The sequence below is a fragment of the Arachis ipaensis genome, chromosome B9 (genome assembly GCF_059453495.1).
Source record: "Arachis ipaensis isolate K30076 ecotype BB chromosome B9, ASM5945349v1, whole genome shotgun sequence".
In the NCBI taxonomy this organism is placed as follows: domain Eukaryota; kingdom Viridiplantae; phylum Streptophyta; class Magnoliopsida; order Fabales; family Fabaceae; genus Arachis; species Arachis ipaensis.
Window position 1 is genome coordinate 160,084,967 of NC_142444.1, and position 19,324 is coordinate 160,104,290.

The 19,324-nt window shown below is 34.0% G+C and overlaps 3 protein-coding genes across 3 annotated transcripts; all 3 read right to left on the reverse strand.

Annotated features, from left to right (window-relative positions):
- Window positions 1-5,979: 5,979 nt before the first annotated feature.
- LOC107617561 (membrane steroid-binding protein 2) lies at window positions 5,980-7,024 on the reverse strand. Its single transcript, XM_016319338.3, has 2 exons — window positions 6,625-7,024; window positions 5,980-6,542 (listed from the first exon to the last, which is right to left on the reverse strand). The coding sequence occupies exons 1-2, from the start codon at window positions 6,945-6,947 to the stop codon at window positions 6,257-6,259; spliced, it is 609 nt and encodes a 202-aa protein (XP_016174824.1). The 5' UTR covers window positions 6,948-7,024; the 3' UTR covers window positions 5,980-6,256.
- Window positions 7,025-9,860: 2,836 nt separating this feature from the next.
- Window positions 9,861-12,759, reverse strand: LOC107619200 (RNI-like superfamily protein). Its single transcript, XM_016321440.3, has 3 exons — window positions 12,591-12,759; window positions 11,037-11,431; window positions 9,861-10,642 (listed from the first exon to the last, which is right to left on the reverse strand). The coding sequence occupies exons 2-3, from the start codon at window positions 11,393-11,395 to the stop codon at window positions 10,084-10,086; spliced, it is 918 nt and encodes a 305-aa protein (XP_016176926.1). The 5' UTR covers window positions 11,396-11,431; window positions 12,591-12,759; the 3' UTR covers window positions 9,861-10,083.
- A 1,934-nt stretch (window positions 12,760-14,693) lies between these two features.
- LOC107619078 (uncharacterized) lies at window positions 14,694-18,032 on the reverse strand. Its single transcript, XM_016321285.3, has 2 exons — window positions 17,874-18,032; window positions 14,694-17,444 (listed from the first exon to the last, which is right to left on the reverse strand). Exon 2 carries the CDS (start codon window positions 17,368-17,370, stop codon window positions 15,100-15,102), a length of 2,271 nt encoding a protein of 756 aa, XP_016176771.1. The 5' UTR covers window positions 17,371-17,444; window positions 17,874-18,032; the 3' UTR covers window positions 14,694-15,099.
- Between the last annotated feature and the right edge of the window lie 1,292 nt (window positions 18,033-19,324).

Consider the following 19,324-nt stretch of genomic DNA (forward strand, 5'->3'; position numbering starts at 1 on the left):
ATGACAGATTTGATTACATTTTTATTTAATAATTTTGACGTATTTTTAGGGTTAAGTATGGTTCGGTTTGGTTTGAATTTGTATTTTTTTATATATGTATCCGAACCAAACCAAACCGATTAAGAACGGATTGGTTCGATTCGGATAATTGGATACCAGAAATTCATAAAAAAAAACAAAATTTTTATCTTAAAAATTCAACAAGTACAATAAAATAAGGGTGTTCGCGGTGCGGTTTGGTTCGGTTTTAAGGGAAAAAGTCATCCGATCCGAACGCTTAATTTATATGCGGTGCGGTTTGGATTGAATGAAATTTTTTTGGAAATCCGATCCGATCCAATTCGATTACAAGTGGTTTAGATCGGTTTGGATTTACGGTTTTTAAAATAAAAAATTTAAATACATATAACAAGTCTCAACATCAAATTTTAAATAATCAACAATGACATAACAAGTCTTAACAATATCTTAAAAAGCCAACGATAACATAACAATAGAAATAAAATTATAGGTTAGTTAAAATAAATAAATAAATAACATTTTCAACATAAAATATTTATTAAATAATAATAATACATGAATAATAGAAAAATGTATAACAAATTGAACATGTTATAAGTATAATTGTAAACATAATAATAAAATATTAATATTATGGCACATTGTGCGGTTTGGATTGGATTGGAATGGTTATGAAAAGTAGATCCGAAATCCAATCCAATCCAGTGGTTTATAAAAAATAAAATCCAATCAAATCCGAATTAGTGCGGTTTTAATCGGTTTTCGGTTTGGATCGGATTAGATGAGCGGTTTAATTTGGATCGGTTTGGATTTGAACACCCCTACAATAAAACATATAACATCAATAGAAATAATCCAAACATGTTAAACATCAAATACATTAAAAACTAAACTCATTAAAATCTAAACATATTAAAAATGAATATTAATGGAAAAGCCATATATATATTTTTTATTTTTTTATTTAATTATTATATGATTGGGTTCACGGGTTGCTTCGGGTTCCGCACCCCCAAAACCAATACCCGAACCAATCACTAATAAAATTATCGGTTTGGTTCGGGTTGAACCCGATTACCCGTTGATTTCAGAACCAATTTAATTGGTTTGATTCGGATTCGAACGGATAATCGGGTACCCGCTATCCGTGCTCACCCCTACATATTTTAAGTATAAAATCTTTTTATATGGCAAATTAGCAGTGCAATTAGGTATTTTTAAACATAAAGCAAATAAATCTTTAAAAAAACTAACTAAAAGCTGAAAATAAAATGACAACTAACATTATTATAAAAATTGGTGGAAACTTAAGTGCAGTCGACTTCACGTGAAATTGATACCTGAGAGCCATTAGATTAAATGTTATCAACTTCTCCTGGAGTCGACCTCACCTGAATTTTTATCATGAAAATTATTTTGACACAAAAATGTTTGGTGTATTTTACTTTTCGCGGGAGACTACGAGATCCAGAAGGTTCGAGTGATGTTCAAAGTTGCAATCAAGTGAGTATTATATGTCATAATGAAGGGAGCATGTATCTTCTTGCAGATTGTAGTAGAATTATAAATGCATCAAACAAACAGAAAATGAGTGTCCCATGTATATACGTGGTTGCAATTTCGCAATGTGGATAAGGTGAATTGACCACGTGCTTATCTCATTGAGAATGACAGGGAGCAATGCATGCCATGTTGCTTCATTTGAAGAATAGAAACACTAACAAATACCATTTCATGGCGTAACAAAGTGGTTATCGTGCTGCAAGGCCGATACGTGGGTCAAGAAGACGGCGAAGAAGTTGCACGTGAAGGTGTTGGTTAAGATGGTTAACTTCCAAGATGTGATGTCCCTACATGCTTTACATGGATTTGAAGGACAAGAAGGTTGCGGTGCTAAAGGAGACCAAGAAGAGGCTCGAGAAGAAGTTCAAGACTGGCAAAAATCTTTGGTTCTTTACCAAGTTCAGATTCTAAGCATTTCGAAAAACAGTGTCGTTTTCATTTTAGTTTTCTTTGAAAATTTTTTGCTATTACTTTTGGGATTTTTTGTGTTGTGAGTTTATTCACGATAATAATTTTGTTTGGATTTTAATAGTTTCAGTTTTGAGATTATATTTTTCAAGTAAATATATGGTTGTTGAATCTATTTGTCTTAAATATTTAATTTAGTTTAATCAGAAAAAAATAACTTAATAATAAATAGAGTAATTTTAGCACCAAATTAAAGAGAAGAAGAAGAATTAGGATTATATAATGAAAAATAGATCAAATTGGGTCTAATTGTAGTCTAGCTATATTAATTATTCATTGCACACTCTAATATGGTACAGAAGAGCCACATCATAAGAATTGAGTCACCACCAAAAAGAAGTCCAAGGACTATTATGGTATTCGAAACTCAATCTAAAAGATCATTATAATAAAATTGGAAATTCTCAGGACCAGCAAATATATTAAGATTTAACCATCATTCAGCCAGTATGCATTTTTATGCTGATATTTTTTTTTGTGTATTTGTTTTCTATTTGTTAAGTTTGCATCCATTTTTATTAACATGTTTATGCTGGTTGTTTGCTAGCCCAAAAGTTAAAAAACTGCTGACTCCCTAGCAGTGCTCTAATAAAATTTTAAGAACTAAGTTAGATAATTATGTGAATCTCAAAAACTATTACTAGAATTTACTTCATAGCATTACAAAGGTGAAAGGTCTAGGTAGAAGTAGAACCTCCTAGTTTTATTTAATTGTTTATTATATGTAGAATTAGTTAAAGAATACCATAATAGCTCTAGTTAAAAGTAAGGCAAATCCTTGAATTAAATGATGTTTTTTTTCTATTAGTTGTTTATAGTATTTTTTAGTCTAAGAAATTAATAATTAATTTGTTGTGGATTAAAACTTTATTTGAGAGTTTATCATTGACCAATAAATTGCAATATGCATAAAATCGAAATTAGTGTGGGTTTTATTGTTTTTCCAGTGGGTTTTTTTTGTCAGGATTGGTGTGGGTCTTAACCTTTGTTTTCCAAGTGCAAAAAAAAGAACGTTTTGTTTTTATTAACCCTATAGGATGTAGTTAGGGTTTTTACTTCAAAAAGTCCCACCATTATCCAATGAAGAAGAATATTCCGCTTGCCAAAAGGACTTCCTAACGTAGTTAATAAACATATAAGACACACAAGGTCTGTCTAAAAGGACCAAAAAAAAAAAAACTTAGGAAGCTCAATCCAAAAAAAAAGCTCAAGAAGTTGCTATTACTAGTATGAAGTTCCAAAGACCACTTTAATAGTGCTTAAAAAGTCAATATTGTGGTGAATAAACTATCATGACCAAAATTACATGCGATCCCATCCGGTTGCACTTTGATTTCTATATATTCATTCAATTCCCTAAAAGCTGTACTTGTGTTTGGTCAACGATCAAAATGCAACATTCTGATGAGTTCAAGATATAATAATAATAGCACTAGTACTAATTCCCATGCTAATTAGCTATCTTCCTTTATGATTCCTAGGGGATCGGTCAAACTAAATCTCTATAGAACTGATGAGATTTTAGGGTGTAAAATTCTGTGGTCACTGATGATCAAACTAGGGTGAATTGAATAGAGCATCATATAAGAATATAAACACTGTATCATATACATTCTTCTAGGGAAAAAAAATGAAATATCATATGATCACATGATAGAAACACACATCAAGACAAATGGCTTAATCCAAAAACAAATTAAAGGAGTACTTGCAAACTTTATTCCCTTTTTTCTAGTTATCTATTATCTGCATAATCCATAACCAGCTTCACCTACCTTGCCCTACATATATATGCCATAAAAATTGACAACAAAAAGTAATTATATTAATGGGTAAAATATATTTTTTGTCTCTGAAGTTTAGCAAAAATTTTAAAAATACCCTTAAGTTTTATTTTGTTTTAATTTTGTCCTAGAAGTTTTCGATTTGCATCAAATATACCCTTAACGGCTAAATTCTCAAAAAAATTAAGACAAATCTAACAATAATGCATGAAAACTATGCTTGATTTGCTTGTGTTGAGGGTTGTTCTTATGAAATTGTTGTTGAATTGGTCTTAAATTTTTTGAAAAATTAGCAGTTCGGGGTATATTTGATGCAAATCGAAAACTTTTAGGACAAAATAAAACTTAGAGGTATTTTTGAAACTTTTGTCAAACTTCAGACAAAAAATATACTTTACCCTATATTAAATAACACTACACATATATATATGTACCCCAAAATCTAGAAAGGAAATAATAAAGATGACTAACTCTTAATTTATGTATGCATAAGGGATCCAGGAGGATCAATTATGAAGACGGTTTGGTCCTGAAGGAACCAGCCGGTGTGAAACTGCATGAATTTGCTTCTTGTTCTTGGACTTGGAATTCAAAGAGGAAAGAATAGCAGAATAACTTTGCATAAACATGGAGGAATGCTTTTTCTCTTCTGCTCTCCTATTCCAATCAACATGATGATCATTGATTAAACGAGAGGTTGATCCTTGCAACAATATAGACAGCACAAATATGATGAGAAGCAGAAAAAGGATTGAACGTCTTGGAACTCCCATCATAACCCTGGTCTGAAAAGGAGAGACTATAGAATGAAGAAATTTATTATTATTGCTTCTAAGAATACTTGAATGAAGCCTAAGGCAAGCTGGCGAGTCTATAATAATAAGTAAGCAATATAGACATATTAATTACAAGGTGTGAATTCATGAATAAAATAGTTTTCAATCGTTGAGAAAGATGATTTGTTGCTAAGCACATTATGCGACTCACGCACGTATGCCAAATGCCAGAGGTTGACTTTGCTCAAACCAGACAAGTGGCTACGTAATTAAGTGATAGAAGAAATTATTATTAGTTTCTTAATTATGAAACACTCAGATGGATTTTCTGTGCATGTTGGTAAATAAAGAATATTTCATATGCTTCTCACCATTATTGTTAGGGATATAAGTATAATTTGTCAATAATTTTCTGTGAGAGAGAATTTTATTTGAAAATAAGGCGTCAATTGACCTCACAAGTTTGTTTTCAAACTAAGCAATATGTAATCAATAGGAAATTATGCCAACCCATTAAATATTATACGAGTTTAATTTTGATGGACTGACTTACTCAGTTGTGCAATCATAACTGTTCTTTTAGATTATTTATGCTGTCAATGTAAAACAGTTTTACATATTGCATCAAAATTAATTTTTTATTATATATGAAAAAACTCCATTTCATCAATTGATCTCATAATGATAAGTTTCCTTTCAATATTCAACTGTGCCTAGCTAGCTATTAGGATTACCATGCCAAATTTCAATGCGTACTAAACAAGAAAATGAGATAGGCTTAAGATTCTTAAATAGTGATAAATCTAACCCGGTACCACCACCAAGAGAAGTCTGCTTGGTGCAGGCTGCTTCTTAAAATAAAATGAGTGACATAAATGCTGATTCAAGAATGGGAACAAAAGTTGATGAATTTTTTTTACTTATTGAATACATTATATTCCACGGACAAATCCACACGCAATTTCGATTGACCGAATCAAACTCTTAATTGAATAAAATAGTTTACTTGACTTTACGGCTAGACAAGGTTATAATAAAAAAGGTTAATTCCGAATGTCCCTGTCTCCCTCTATTTTAGCATTGCAGAAAACTGAAACCAAACAAGTCCATTACTGGATATTCCCAAAAGAGAACTCCGTAGGCAGTGCAAAGATTTAACAAGGAATCAGGTAGAGTGTAGACTGTGGGGTAGTTCTAACTATTGGAGCATCTAATCCACTCAAAGAAAGATGAGTAAAAATGACATTCACATCATCCAAGGCATCACAGCATCCCCTCTCAATTATCAAATCACATCAGTTACTTGGAACTTCCATCAAGCAGTTTTCAAGTAAAAGAAGCAATGCAAAGTTCATCACAGATACTTCTAAGTTCTAACCCTTCGTTTATTCTTGCCATCGTATCAAATATTAATACAGAAAGACCACTACTTGGCCCAAGATATGCTCCCAAATGTTATTGATCTGTTGCTGTTAACTAATATACATATTATGGAGGAAAAAGAAAGATATCACTCAAACTTATCACTAGTAATTCCTTACTTATTGATCTTAGACTTAACATTCCAACAAAGCATGAATAGCATAGCACAAAAAGTAAACCAGTCTCATATTTTCTAAGGCTTCTCAGCAACCCCTTTTCCATTTACTCATCTTTATGAGCATCAACATGAGAGGGAGTTTCAGAGTGGGCAGCTTCAGTAGGCTTAGAATCAACATCCAAATCCCGTGCAGTTTGTTTGATGGTACCGACCTTAACATACTTGGTCATAAACTTGTATTCCCAGTCTTGTAAGGCTTCAATCTCGAAAGGGCCAAGCCCAGAAATATCCCCAGTGAGGTCTTTGTCTTCAAAAGACATCTTAGCGAGAGCTCTGCTGGCATCCTTGCCTGCAAAAAGAGCATAGGGTCCACCGGGTCCGTAAAACATCCTGCAATCCAAAAACAGGGATTAAACTAGGTTTGACCAAAGGTCAACTCACAATTTCAGAGTTGAAGAAAAAAGAAAGGTACCTGCTTTGGGAGACATCATAGATCTGACCTTTGATGGCCATGAGAAGGGGCTTCTCGGGATCGGTGCCATCGTAGGCCTTGAGCTCCTCCTCAGTTACCTCACCAATCTGGACTGGCGGCTTCAGAGGTGGCATCTGCTCCTCTTCCATATCCCTCTCCCCGTGGCGCCGATAGTCCTCGTATGCTGGCGACCCGAACATCACCGAAACCACGTAGTAAACGGCAAAGAGGAGCGCCACCAGCGTGAAGAAAGTGGCCGGAGCTAGGCCTGTGTAGGCCACGATGGCCTCCTTCACCGTCTCCCATATTTGCTGCACTTCCATGCCTCCTTCTTCTCTCTCTTCTCACTTCTACAGACCCAACCACAGACCAGAGCGATTATTTTTGTTTTTGCCTTTTTATAATAAAATAATACAAAATCAAATATTAGTACTATTATTAACTATTGAGTCCTGCTACAAACATTTTTTTTAACCAACTCTAACTAAATTTACATAAGTCTAACAAAAAAATTATGCGCATAGGATCATTTGTTTTTTTTGCTTTTTCGCATGGTTTAAGTTCATGCATTTTTGTTAGATAATACAAAAATTTATTGATATAAAATTTTACTCATATAATATAAAATTTTTTACACAATACACAAATTTGTATCGCAAATAAAATTTGTTAGTTAGATAAATTAATGTTCTGAATATGTAGTTTCTTAAAAAATTTTATATTGTGCAAAAATTTCTATAATGTAAGTAAAAAATTTTTATTATACACTAAAATTTTTATGCTGTGTGTATATTATTAGTTGAGTATCAATGTTTTAGTTACGTAGAGTTTTTAAAAAAAATTTGTATTATGCACTAAATTTTATGTGTTGTGTACAAAAATTTATGTGATATACATATTTTGTTGGTTGAGTGTCAATATTTTAAACATGTAATTTTTAAAATTTTTTGTGTTGTACATCAATATTTCCGTGTTCTAATTTTCTATATATGTATAAGAGAAAAAAAGTCAAGAAGACGACAACAAAAAATGATGATGAAAAAGGATGAGAAGAAAAAAGAATGAGGAGAAGGAATCAAATAAGAGAATAAGAAGACGACGACGTTAAAAAAGAAGAACATGATGTTGAAGAAGTACAAGACGTAGACGATAATGCCGACCGATGATGACGACGTTGTCCAAGAAGAAAAAAAAAGAGTATTTATCCATTTTGGTTTTCAAAAAATTTTAGACCAAATACTTTAGTCTCCAACTAAAATTAATTACTCGATTGGTCCCTAATAATTAATTCCATCGGTCACTTAGACAAAATGGTCGCTGACAACTCTAACAGGGGACAAAATGGTCCCTGACTCCTCTGTTCAAAAACGACACCATTTTCCCCCAATTTCTATCATATCTCGCATAATCCTAACATTCATACTCTCCTTCTTCACCTTTATAGTCTTTTTCTCCATCTTTTTCTTCTTCCTCTTCAGCTCTAAAATCAAGTCATGGTGTAATTGTCACGTGTGTTGCACTTATCTTAACATGTCATATACCAGTAATACCACACACTTCCCAAATCTCTATGATTGGTACATCTATCTCTTCGCACTTTACTCACCAAAAGCATCCACTTTCATGTCCTCGATAACAGCATCCCCTCCAATCCCGACAACATCCACCACATCCTCAAGACCAAGTTCCACAACTACTCCAAGGGCACACTTATCTCCACTCTCCGGCAAGCAATATAGATTGTTGGATACTAGGACATCATGAGAAGATTTTTCTTCGATATCATATGCAAATTCTCATTTGGAATCAACCCTGAATGCTTCATTCCTTCTCTTCAGGAGTCCAAGCTGACAGACAGCTTTGACCTCGCATCCAAGCTATCAGTACAGCGAGTAATGTCGCCATCGCCGCTCATATGAAAACTGAAGTAATTACTGAATATTAATTCGGAGAAAAAACTGAATGAAGATATCAGAGCGGTGGACAATGTGTCCATGGAGATGATAGCTAGGGCAGAGGAGGAGGGAGATGGCGACAACGACGACGACGACGGGTCTTAACAAATCGGACATTCGAACTCGCTATCTAGATTTATGGGATCTATCGAAGATGACAAGTACTTGAGAGACATAGTCATTAGTTTCCTGAGTATGAATTGGTTGAGAACAAGTTGATAATTTTTCTTCTTGTGAACATTGAAGTTACAGAGCGTGCATTGTGTAGTTTGAAGTTGCAGTATTAGACTGTTAAAGTTATGCGAGATATGATGGAAATTGGAGGAAAATAGTATCGTTTTCGAACAGAGGGCGTTAGGGATCATTTTGTCTCCTGTTAGAGTTATCAGAAACTATTTTGTTTTTTATTAGAGTTGACAGAGTAAAGGAACTAAGTGACTGACGGAGTTAATTATTAAGAATCAATCGAGTAATTAATTTTAGTTAAGGACTAAAATGTCTGGTCCAAAATTCTTCGAGAACTAAAATTGACAAATACTCAAAAGAAAATGACAACAACAATAATTAAAAAAAGAGAAAGAGAAAAAAGAATAGGAAAAAGAAAAAAGAAAACAGTAGCACAATTTGTACATACGTATGCTTGAAAAAGCGCACTGAGATTTAATTAAAGAGGAATGCTAGGGAGCCAACAGAATTTGTAATGTATAGCTATCAATTAGCCATCATCAATATTTTTAATGTTATGAGATGACATCTAATGGTGTAGGATTATTCATTTTTCTTTTGATAGTTAAATGCTATCCAGATTTCAATAAAAGTGCTGCCCCTTAGACTTTCTCTTAATTAAATACTTGGTTTAAAAAAATTTGGATACCTAGCTTTATTATATTACCTTTGCCGTTTTTGGGAGTTGGTCAAAAGTCGATATAGTTATCAAATTATCATTTTTTTTTTCTGGAGGGAAAATTTTTATTTTGAAATTGCGATATTAGACTATCACTATCTTATGATCAGTCTAATAAGTTCTAACTTAAGCTCCATGAACATGATGCACGTGCTTTCCAATGCATTTCTCATCTGTTTTCTCTTTGATGAACATGATTCAAAGATACCATCCACTCGCCGCAAAATCTCATCTAATATATCACTCTCAGAAGCTCCCGTCTCTTGATTCCACATATACTAATCAAGAGTGCCAAACGGATTATGTCCAGTGTAATATTACTCATTGGTAACATCATGCATTCCATATTTTCAATCAGCCATAGTTAACAACGTGACTTACACTTAGAGCATTGAACATTTATTATTCCTATGTACAGTTACAAACTTACAATATTCAGTTAACACCTTCTAGAGGGTATCGACACATTCATCTTAACAATTCAGCTTTTGTTTATTTCATCTACAACTAAGGGAGCAGAATACTAAACAACAGAAAATGTTACAGACATCTGTAACAACCGCATCACTCACTATATTAACATACCACTTTTGACTCTGCTTAGAGTGCAAGGGACCTGACCTCATCTGCTTTCCACAGCCCCTCCTCGTACTTGTACCACCTAACCAGCCCTTCATCAGTTCTTGTGCGATTGCACATGATGCAGTTGTCGTCCATGCACGTGATGAATTCGCGCAGCCGAGAAGCCTTCCGTCGGATACTCTGATCAATTTCTTTGACAACTCTTTTATGCTGAGGAGGTGGAACGGCTTCCATCAAGATGCAATGTGATATGTTGAGCACTTCTAAATGTTGCAAGCCATCTAGGATCACAATAAGAACATCCTTATACAGCATTGAACATCGAAGGCTCAAGACTTTCAATTTCGGAAGAAACTTAGCAAGAGATGAAGCGAAGTAAATGTCGCATGGCCCCATGATCTTTAGTTCACTGAAGTTCTTGCAGTGATTTGAGATTTCTTCCAGAAGATATGGGGGATTCGCTATGCTAGGCATTGTCAAAGACTCGAGATCTTTCCAGCCGCGAATAGCCTTGCACATTCCTGTTTTCTTAATTCTGTTCCATGCTGGCAGAACAAGCCGTCGGAGTTTTGGGCACCTGCAAAAGGGATCAAGACAATTAACTAATCAGGGAACTGCACATGCATTCTCCATTTTGAAGGACTGTCATAGTTCGGTAACTGAAGACACAAAAAAAAACAAAGAAAAAAAGGGAATGGAAGTAAACTACTCTATTTTGTAAGTTTTGCTAACAGTTTATTACTTTTCAGATACATTCCAGCACAGGAGGGAAAGAATAAACAAGAAAGTCTGATGAAAAGCTAGTTTCAAAAAATTATTGTTTTAGCAACAAGCAACGTTGGCTTTACAATCAATTCATAAAATATGTCAGCATATCATCAAACTTTAAGTTATAAGAATTAATTATCATATATATAGAATCATAGAGAATATGGACTTATATGTTTACATAAAGAGAATGTTGAAATTACCTTTCAGCAGTGTATGTCAACTGTTCATCACTCACATACAAGTTGAAGTGAAATATCAAAGTCATTATACTCTGCCTGCTAAGACTCAAGGAAATCTTCAATAAACGGGTTAATTTCCTGTCAGACCGTCCATCAACATAAACAAATGGCTCCAATGGAATCTTGATGAAATTAGATTTTAACATTGACAAATCAAGTGTCTTCCAAAGAAGTGGATCGCAGCAAGCCATACGCCACGCACTACAAACATGAGCTATGCCAGCCGTTAACTCAAAGATGTCGAGCAGCTGAAAAATTTTCACCAAAATATCTATGTCCAGATCCTCCCATCTCCTTATGCTATAATCACCATCTTCCATTATGCCAATTTCCTAAGATTCTTACTGAATTTCAATCTATAAAAAAAATACCAACAACTAGTTCAAACCACTAAATTGAAAAAGTATATAGGAGAACATATAAACAAAAATATACATATTTATAAATAAACAAAGTGGGACAACAATTAACAGCATCAACACATTGTCAAATATTTGGTTGTCTTCGGCAGTGTAGTTAAAGGTGGCAAAAGGCATGATGTTATTTATGCATCTTAAGTTTAAGTTTAATTAGGTTAACTGTGATTTATTTATGTATTTATATGAAGTAGCATGACATATATATTTATGAAAATGTCATTGTGGAGGATCTTATGATCCATGTTATGTTCCACATTTTACGTGTTTGCATCCCCCTCAATCCAATGTAAAATCATAATCTTAGCTAATAGCAACCTCGAATATCACAAATGTTCATAGATAACAGAGGATGCAATGTACTAAGATGATCAAAAGGGACAAACCATAAAAACTAAGAAAGATGTAGGTAGATTCCATTTCCTAAGAATCATATCAAGGCACTAGCTTTTCATTTACACAAAGGAGGATTTAATCCAGAAAGTGCTCTGTTAATTGTTATTATACTCTCAAGTCCTAAGAACCACCCTACCTACAATTTCAAATTACAAGACAACTTTGGTTGTTATTATTCAAGAAATTAGCAGAAGTGATACTGGTTCGATATCACTGAATCACAGAATCAACTTGTATCCAAATTCCCCCCTGATTAAAATAGATCCTTGACTCAACCAATCTCAAGTCGCAAATCTGGTATGGGTATGGGTATGAGTATAGGGCTAGTTTTGGAAAAAAGAAGTACCTCATCTTCAGTAATTGAAAATGAAATGAGTGAGAAATGAAGAATTGATAAGAAAGAACAAGAGAATACCAACTGCCACATTCAATTGAGATTCTCTGCACCAGATCTCAAAAGTTGGAAATCCAAAACAGAACAAGTCCATAACCAAATACCACCGCTACTCTGATTAACCAAATCTAAGAAATCCAGAATTCGAAATGAAAACAAAAGGAGACATGGAAGTTCAAACAATTATGGGTGGATCATTCTAGATGGAGATCTCCAATTTCCTCCAGTTTCTTTAAAAAAAATTTCCGTCGACATAAGTAGTTTGATAGGCAGAAAAGAGAAAAGAGAAAAGAGAGAGGGAGTAGATACCATGAGACAAGAGAAGCAGTGTGCGATGGTGATGAGATTGGCGTCGTCGTCCTTGTTGAGTAGCAGTGTTGAGGATGAACAAGTGCAAAGGTTTTGAGGTGTCCATGTTTTTTTTTTCTTTTTTGTTTGGGGGGTTTTTGTAATTTGCTAATTTATATTATTCAGACATGTAAGTAGAAAATGGCAAAATGGCAATAAAGTCCAGATTCGAAGGGCTGGATGAAATTTACCGAAAGAGGCTTGGCTTTTTTAGTTTCTGACATGGAAACGTCGGGTTAGTTTTGGGGCTGACAGGAAATACGAGTGACAAGTGTTGCCTGCCAGTTGCTCTCTCTCTCTCTCACGTGAGAACTGAGATGAGATGTGATGACCGTAGCCAGTTAGGTAGGTAGGTAGCTGAAACATGTTACTCATTGGATTTGATTTGTTTCCACTTTTGATGTAAATATTTCTGCTGCTTATAAAATATTGAGAAAAAGACAAATAGATCTCTAACATTTTGTCTTGCAGATATTTTTGTCCTTTACCATTGAAAAATACTTTTAAGTCTTTGACCTTCATAAAATTTGGACGGATCAGTCCCTCCGTCCAAATGCCTCCGTCAGGGACTAATCTGTCCAAGTATTGTGAAGGTCGGGGATTTAAAAATATTTTTTAATGGTTAGGAACGAAAATGTCTGCGGAACAAAAAGTGAGAGAGTTATTTGTCATTTTCTCTAAAATATTTGATTTTGGAATTCACTCATATATATTAATACATATGCCCTTAATATTAATACTCACATTAGGAATTTATCTCATCATTTCTTAAAAAAACCTAAAATTTTGAGAGAGGAAAATGGGTTAATTGAAGAGTACATTAGCATTTTTTAATGTTAGTATTTGTTAACGAAGTGCTAATCTAGATTTTAAGTTGACTTAGATTTTGGCTTTTGAGAGGATTAAAGGTGAATTTTTAATTTGACAATGATCTAAAATTCTAAATAAATAAATTGGTGGTGGAGTAGGATCGAAGTATGTATACTTAAGGTAAGTATAGTATCCTTTGTTTATAGTGTAAGGCAGGGAATATATATATAAAAAAAAAACATGTTTATTTCGTGCCATATTTACAAATGATTCGATATTGATTTAGTTTGGTGGTCTCAAGAGATGTTTTTGAGCTACTTGAAACAAAAACAAAAGTCAGCTCCCTTTCTTAGGCCAGACAGTATTACTGTATTACTAACATATCAGGAATAGACACGTGGAACAAAGATACCCAAACTCCTTGTAATGGTTCGCAAACTCTGATCTTGAATGAGATAATGATAACCACCAAAAATATTGCCCTCTCAGGTAAAGATATAGACATCGTCTCTACTCTCTTACACTTTCAAACTCGGCAAACAAGATGTAATCTATAACGAAAAGTACGGGGAGCCAATGGAATATCTGTACAATAAAGGTTTAGGGAGTATTAAAGATATAACTATTAGTGTTACCTTTTTCTATCAGCGTAAGCTTCTGGAATAAGTGGTATCATAACATGGTATTAGACTTCTAGATCCAAAAGGTCATGAATTCGATCCTTGGTAAACTCCAAAATCAACTTGATGTTTATTATCCCTAACGAGTTCAAGTCTCCTATCTTTGGTTAAAAAAATAAATAAAATAAAATTTACGAATTCATCCGCAATTCCACTTTGTTCTCTTGATGGTGAAGAGCGCAGACTAAGATGAAGAATTTGTATGACTATATTATTATTTTGGGTTTATAATATATTTTTTTTTGGTGACTATTGGGTTTATAATATGTGTTACTTACTTTATTGGTTGGAAAAAAAATATTTTAAAACAAAGATAAAGTAATAAAATAATATTTTAATTATTTTTACATTCGAAATATTTATTATTTGTAAGTTTTATTATCTTAATTTAAAGATAATTAAAATATTATTTTATTATTTTTTTAACTTTTTCACTTCAGAATAGTTTGATCTTATTAGTTGTGCACTAACCACCTAACATAAAACCAGTAACTGATTACAAAATTGTTATTAAATACCCTTATTTAATAATCATTTTATAATACATTTTTTATTATTAAATATTATACTAAAATATGAGAATGACAAATATATTAAACTAATAACAATTTCCAAAATGAAACTGGAAATCAGAAGAGTTTTGTACTCAATACAAATTCACCCTGTAACTCTAAAGAATTAAAGTTCATTAACCACTAACATTAATCAACCTTCTTATTAAGCGTGATTTGTTCATTGTCAATTACTCTTTGGGGAAAGAGACACTTTACCTACTAACATTTTTATTTAACAGCCTTATCAATTCAACACTTCAAAGGGTTGCTGAATAGAAAATAGAATTTCTAATTACAAAAGGTAACTAGAGAACAACAAACTCATGCATATCTGTACACCCTTTCAAGTGAGTCCATGTTGTGCAATGAGGGAATAAGATTAATGTTGATAAGTATTGGAAACTGTAGCTCTTTTAAATGTTGGTATCATAAGAAAGGACTGAAATTACCAAGATTGCCTGGATCACCAGGAAAATGTTCGGTTGAATCTTTTGATGAGAACAAACTTTGATCTGAAAAGTAGCCAGAATAACCTGGATGGGGAGTAAGCAAAGCATTTACCTTCAGAGGATCACCATCCTCTGAGTTGATATTACATGGAAACATATTTGTGCTACTGCTGTCATGAAATGAAGATTGGTATTCTGGCAGCATGAAATGTAATGGATCAGAAAGATTCGTTTGGTGAATGACATTTGTGGAGACAGTTGCAGGCAATGGGATCTGAGGAATAAGGTTTAGACTTGGGGTTTCATTATTTGCCTGCAGTCCGGCTATCCTCACTTTCAAAAACTTTCCATCAATTCTGAAACCATTTAGATGCATTATAGCTAAAGCTGCATCCTGGGAATCTTCATATTTGACAAAGCCATAACCTTTACTGATGCCAGTGGTTCGATCCTTAATAACATCAGCTTCAGTGATCTTACCAAATGGGGAGAACAGCTCAATCAATCTATTCTTGTCAATTGACGGCGGCAAATAACCAACATAAAGGTTTTTGTCGTTTATTTCCTTTCCAGGCCTTATTTGTCTATTCTGCACTGAATTAAGACTTGTTCCAGATCCGCATGGAAAGTTACTGTTTGGTGGAAACAATGCAGTAGCAGGATAAGTTGGGATTGAAAGGCTGCTGCTACAACCAGTGTCAAATAAATCGAAATTAAAAGTTGAACTAAGGTTAGGGCATGCATAATGTCTGTGTCCCTTATCACCACACACACTGCACACATTTTCATCTCTCCGTGTTGCTTTCAGTTGAGCCAGCTCCTTTAACTGTTCGCGCTTGTGCTCATTTTGTCCTTCTTCAACTGGAATTAGCAGTTTTTCAACCATGCCAACTGCTGCATCCAGTGATTTTTGGTTGTCAGCTTCTATTAAAACATGTAAATCTTCTTCCTCAGAGTCACATTTGCTAGTTGCTTTTGAGGAGCCTTTACCTCTTAGAAGAATCGTAGCCCCAGATTCTTTTTCCATCTTCTTCTGTGTGTTTCCACGAGGACCAATAATAAGTCCAATGAAATTGTACTCTGGATATTCTTTCACTGGTATGTAAAGCTTTTTTAAGAGCTTTGGGGGCTTGTATTCAGGAGGAGGGTTAAAATCCGGGTTTAATGTCATCAACTTAGATATGATATTTAAGTTAGGTAGCTGAAGTGGACCCAGCATTTTCATTTGAGTTTCTTCACTAGACCACCTGGTTTTCCTCCTTTTGCAAGTCAGATCATCATTCGTTCCATCTCCACGAGGTTGTGGTTCCCATCTACTACGCCTTTGTTTTGCCGACCTTCCTGAAACTTCTTCTTTGGAACCAACTTTATCGGTAGTTGCCACAGAAATCGACTTGTCACTACTGAGTTCCAGTCGAGAAGCTTCTGGCTCTAAATTTTGGCTTTGCGTTCCCTCCTGCTTGCATTTCTTCTGTGATTGATACGATGCCTGGGATAATAATGGAACTTCATTACATGATGCACCCTCCCACTTGATGTTTACTACTGGATCCTCTTCAGGATCTTCCTCTAGTTCCTCAGTTGATTCCTCCTCTGGATCTTCCTCCAGTTCCTCAGCTGATTCCTCCTCGGGATCTTCCTCCACTTCCTTGACTGATTCCTCCTGTACATCTTCCTCTACTTCTTCACCTGATTCCTCCTCTGGATCTTCCTCCAGTTCCTCGGCTGATTCCTCCTGTACATCTTCCTCCAGTTCCTCAGCTGATTCTTCCTCTGGATCTTCCTCCAGTTCCTCAGCTGATTCCTCCTGTACATCTTCCTCCAGTTCCTCAGCTGATTCTTCCTCTGGATCTTCCTCCAGTTCCTCAGCTGATTCCTCCTCTTGATCTTCCTCAAGTTCCTTGGCTGATTCCTCATTTGGATCTTCCTCTACTTCCTCAGTTGATTCCTCTTCTGGATCTTCCTCAACTAATTCCTCCTCTGGATCTTCCTCCAGTTCCTCAGCTGATTCCTCGTGTGGATCATCCTCTACTTCCGAAGCTGATTCCTCCTCTGGATCTTCCTCTAGCTCCTCACACAATTCCTCCTCTTCCGGATCTTCTTCTGGGAGGTCTTCAAATTGAGCCATTGAGTTGCCAACCCTGTCCGAAGGATTCTGAACAATGTGTTTCTCCAATTTCTCAATGCATGATTCCTTCTTTGATCTTTTATTAATGTCATTCAAGCTGTTGCTTAACTTATTTGGCATTATACTTTGGTACTTCTTCACATATTACAGGCAGAAACAAACCTCAGAATGGTCCTTAATGCTATGCCAAAATTCTGAAACAAGAACTTAGCAAGTTCATTACCACTCCAACAATCTGAATTGCAATTAGAGCATAAAGCAAAACAACTCCTTCATTTCCACTTTATATGAACTATTCTAGAAATGGAGAAAGGTCAAAGCTTTGCTATCATAATGCACTTCTAACAATTGAAGATAAGTCCCAAATTGAAGGTTGTAAAGGAAAGCTAACTTAACAAATGAAAAGCATTCTGTTAAAAATTCAGAGCCACGACTAAACTCTATTTTTCTTTACAAGTAACCATAGTTGCATGCGAAGCCAAGAAACTAGTTCATAATATGAATATGGAGGGCAGTAAAGGATGAATTTTGATCAAAACCCAGAATCAGTAAAAGGGGTAAAAACATATTGGTAAGTTTTGTTATGGGGATAATTTTGTATGAATAAATATGAAGCCCCAAACCTTTCATGTGCTTGTTCTTCAGAATGCGGAGATGTTATGTGCATCTGAATCTCTGAGTAAGCTGCTCCAAAGCGGTAATATGCGTGAAACCCGTCAGAAATGATCGACTCGATGAAGCTATGCTAAGCAAAAATCCCTCTTTCGTTATCAATCCTCGACGCTTCAAAGTTGAACTTATTTATTTATTTATTTTCATTCAAAAGGAGAACCTTCGAAGTAGGGGCGTTCGCAGTGCGGTTTAATTCGGTTTTAAGAAAAAAAAAGTCATGCGATTCAAAAGCTTAATTTATATGCGGTGTGGTTTGGATTGGATAAAATTTTTTTAAAAATTTGATCCGATTACAAGCGGTTTGGATCGGTTTGGATTTACGATTTTTTAAATAAAAAAATTAAATACATATAACAAGCCTTAACATCAAATTTTAAATAATCAACAATGACATAACAAGTCTTAACATATTTTAAAATGCCAACAATAACATAACAATAGAAATAAAATTATAGGTTAGTTAAAATAAATAATATTTTAAATATAAAATATTTATTAAATAATAATAATACATGAATAATAGAAAAATATATAACAAATTGAACATGTTATAAATATAAGGGAGTGGATCCTCTCCAGTGAAAAAAAAACTGGATGGTGTCTAGTGTAGGATCTCACCTTTCATTGTTTTCTCTCCTATTTAATTTTGGTCCCACTCATAGAATTAAAGGTGAGAGATCATATTTTATTCTCTCAAGTGTTAAAAAAAAATAGAGAGTATCAATTTCCATAAATATAATTGTAAATATAATAATAAAATAATAATATTATAGCACATTGTGCGGTTTGAATTGGATTGGATCGGTTATGAAAAATAGATCTGAAATCTGATCCAATCCAGCGGTTTACAAAAAATAGAATCCAATCAAATTCGAATTAGTGCGGTTTTAATCGATTTTCGGCTTAGATTGAATTAGATGAACGGTTTAATTTTGATCGGTTTGAATTTGAACACCCTACTTCGAAGTTGATTCATGATTGGTTTAAATTTTAGGTGAAAAAAAGGAAAATTTTTGCATCCCACGGAATGACTAATCCGCCCTCGATGAAACTTTTGTCGTTTTTTTTGTTGATCCAAAATTTGTCGCTTCTATGAAGATCAAACTTAATTTTAAACCTCCCGAAAATATTTCTCATAAAAGTACGTGGATTTCATTTTTATTTTTGAAGTTATTTGTGTTAAAATTGAATTATACTTCCTTCAATTTGAATATCGAAGATGAAATATCCACCTTTTTTTTAGAAAAAAATCTCTTCTATTAAAAATACAACTTTATAAACTATTTCGAGTTTCCTTCTTTCATCAAACTTTACTATGTTTTACATTTTTTTCCATTTATATCATTATCTATTATATATTAATCTCTTAATAATAATAAAACAAATTTTAATGCTTTATTTC

Coding starts and splice junctions, on each gene's coding strand:
- LOC107617561 (XM_016319338.3), bottom strand. CDS start 6,947: ATGGAAGTGCAGCAAATATGGGAGACGGTGAAGGAGGCCATCGTGGCC. Junction 6,543..6,624: donor TATGATGTCTCCCAAAGCAG/GTACCTTTCTTT, acceptor TTTGGATTGCAG/GATGTTTTACGGACCCGGTG.
- LOC107619200 (XM_016321440.3), bottom strand. CDS start 11,395: ATGGAAGATGGTGATTATAGCATAAGGAGATGGGAGGATCTGGACATA. Junction 10,643..11,036: donor TTGACATACACTGCTGAAAG/GTAATTTCAACA, acceptor TCCCTTTTGCAG/GTGCCCAAAACTCCGACGGC.
- LOC107619078 (XM_016321285.3), bottom strand. CDS start 17,370: ATGCCAAATAAGTTAAGCAACAGCTTGAATGACATTAATAAAAGATCA.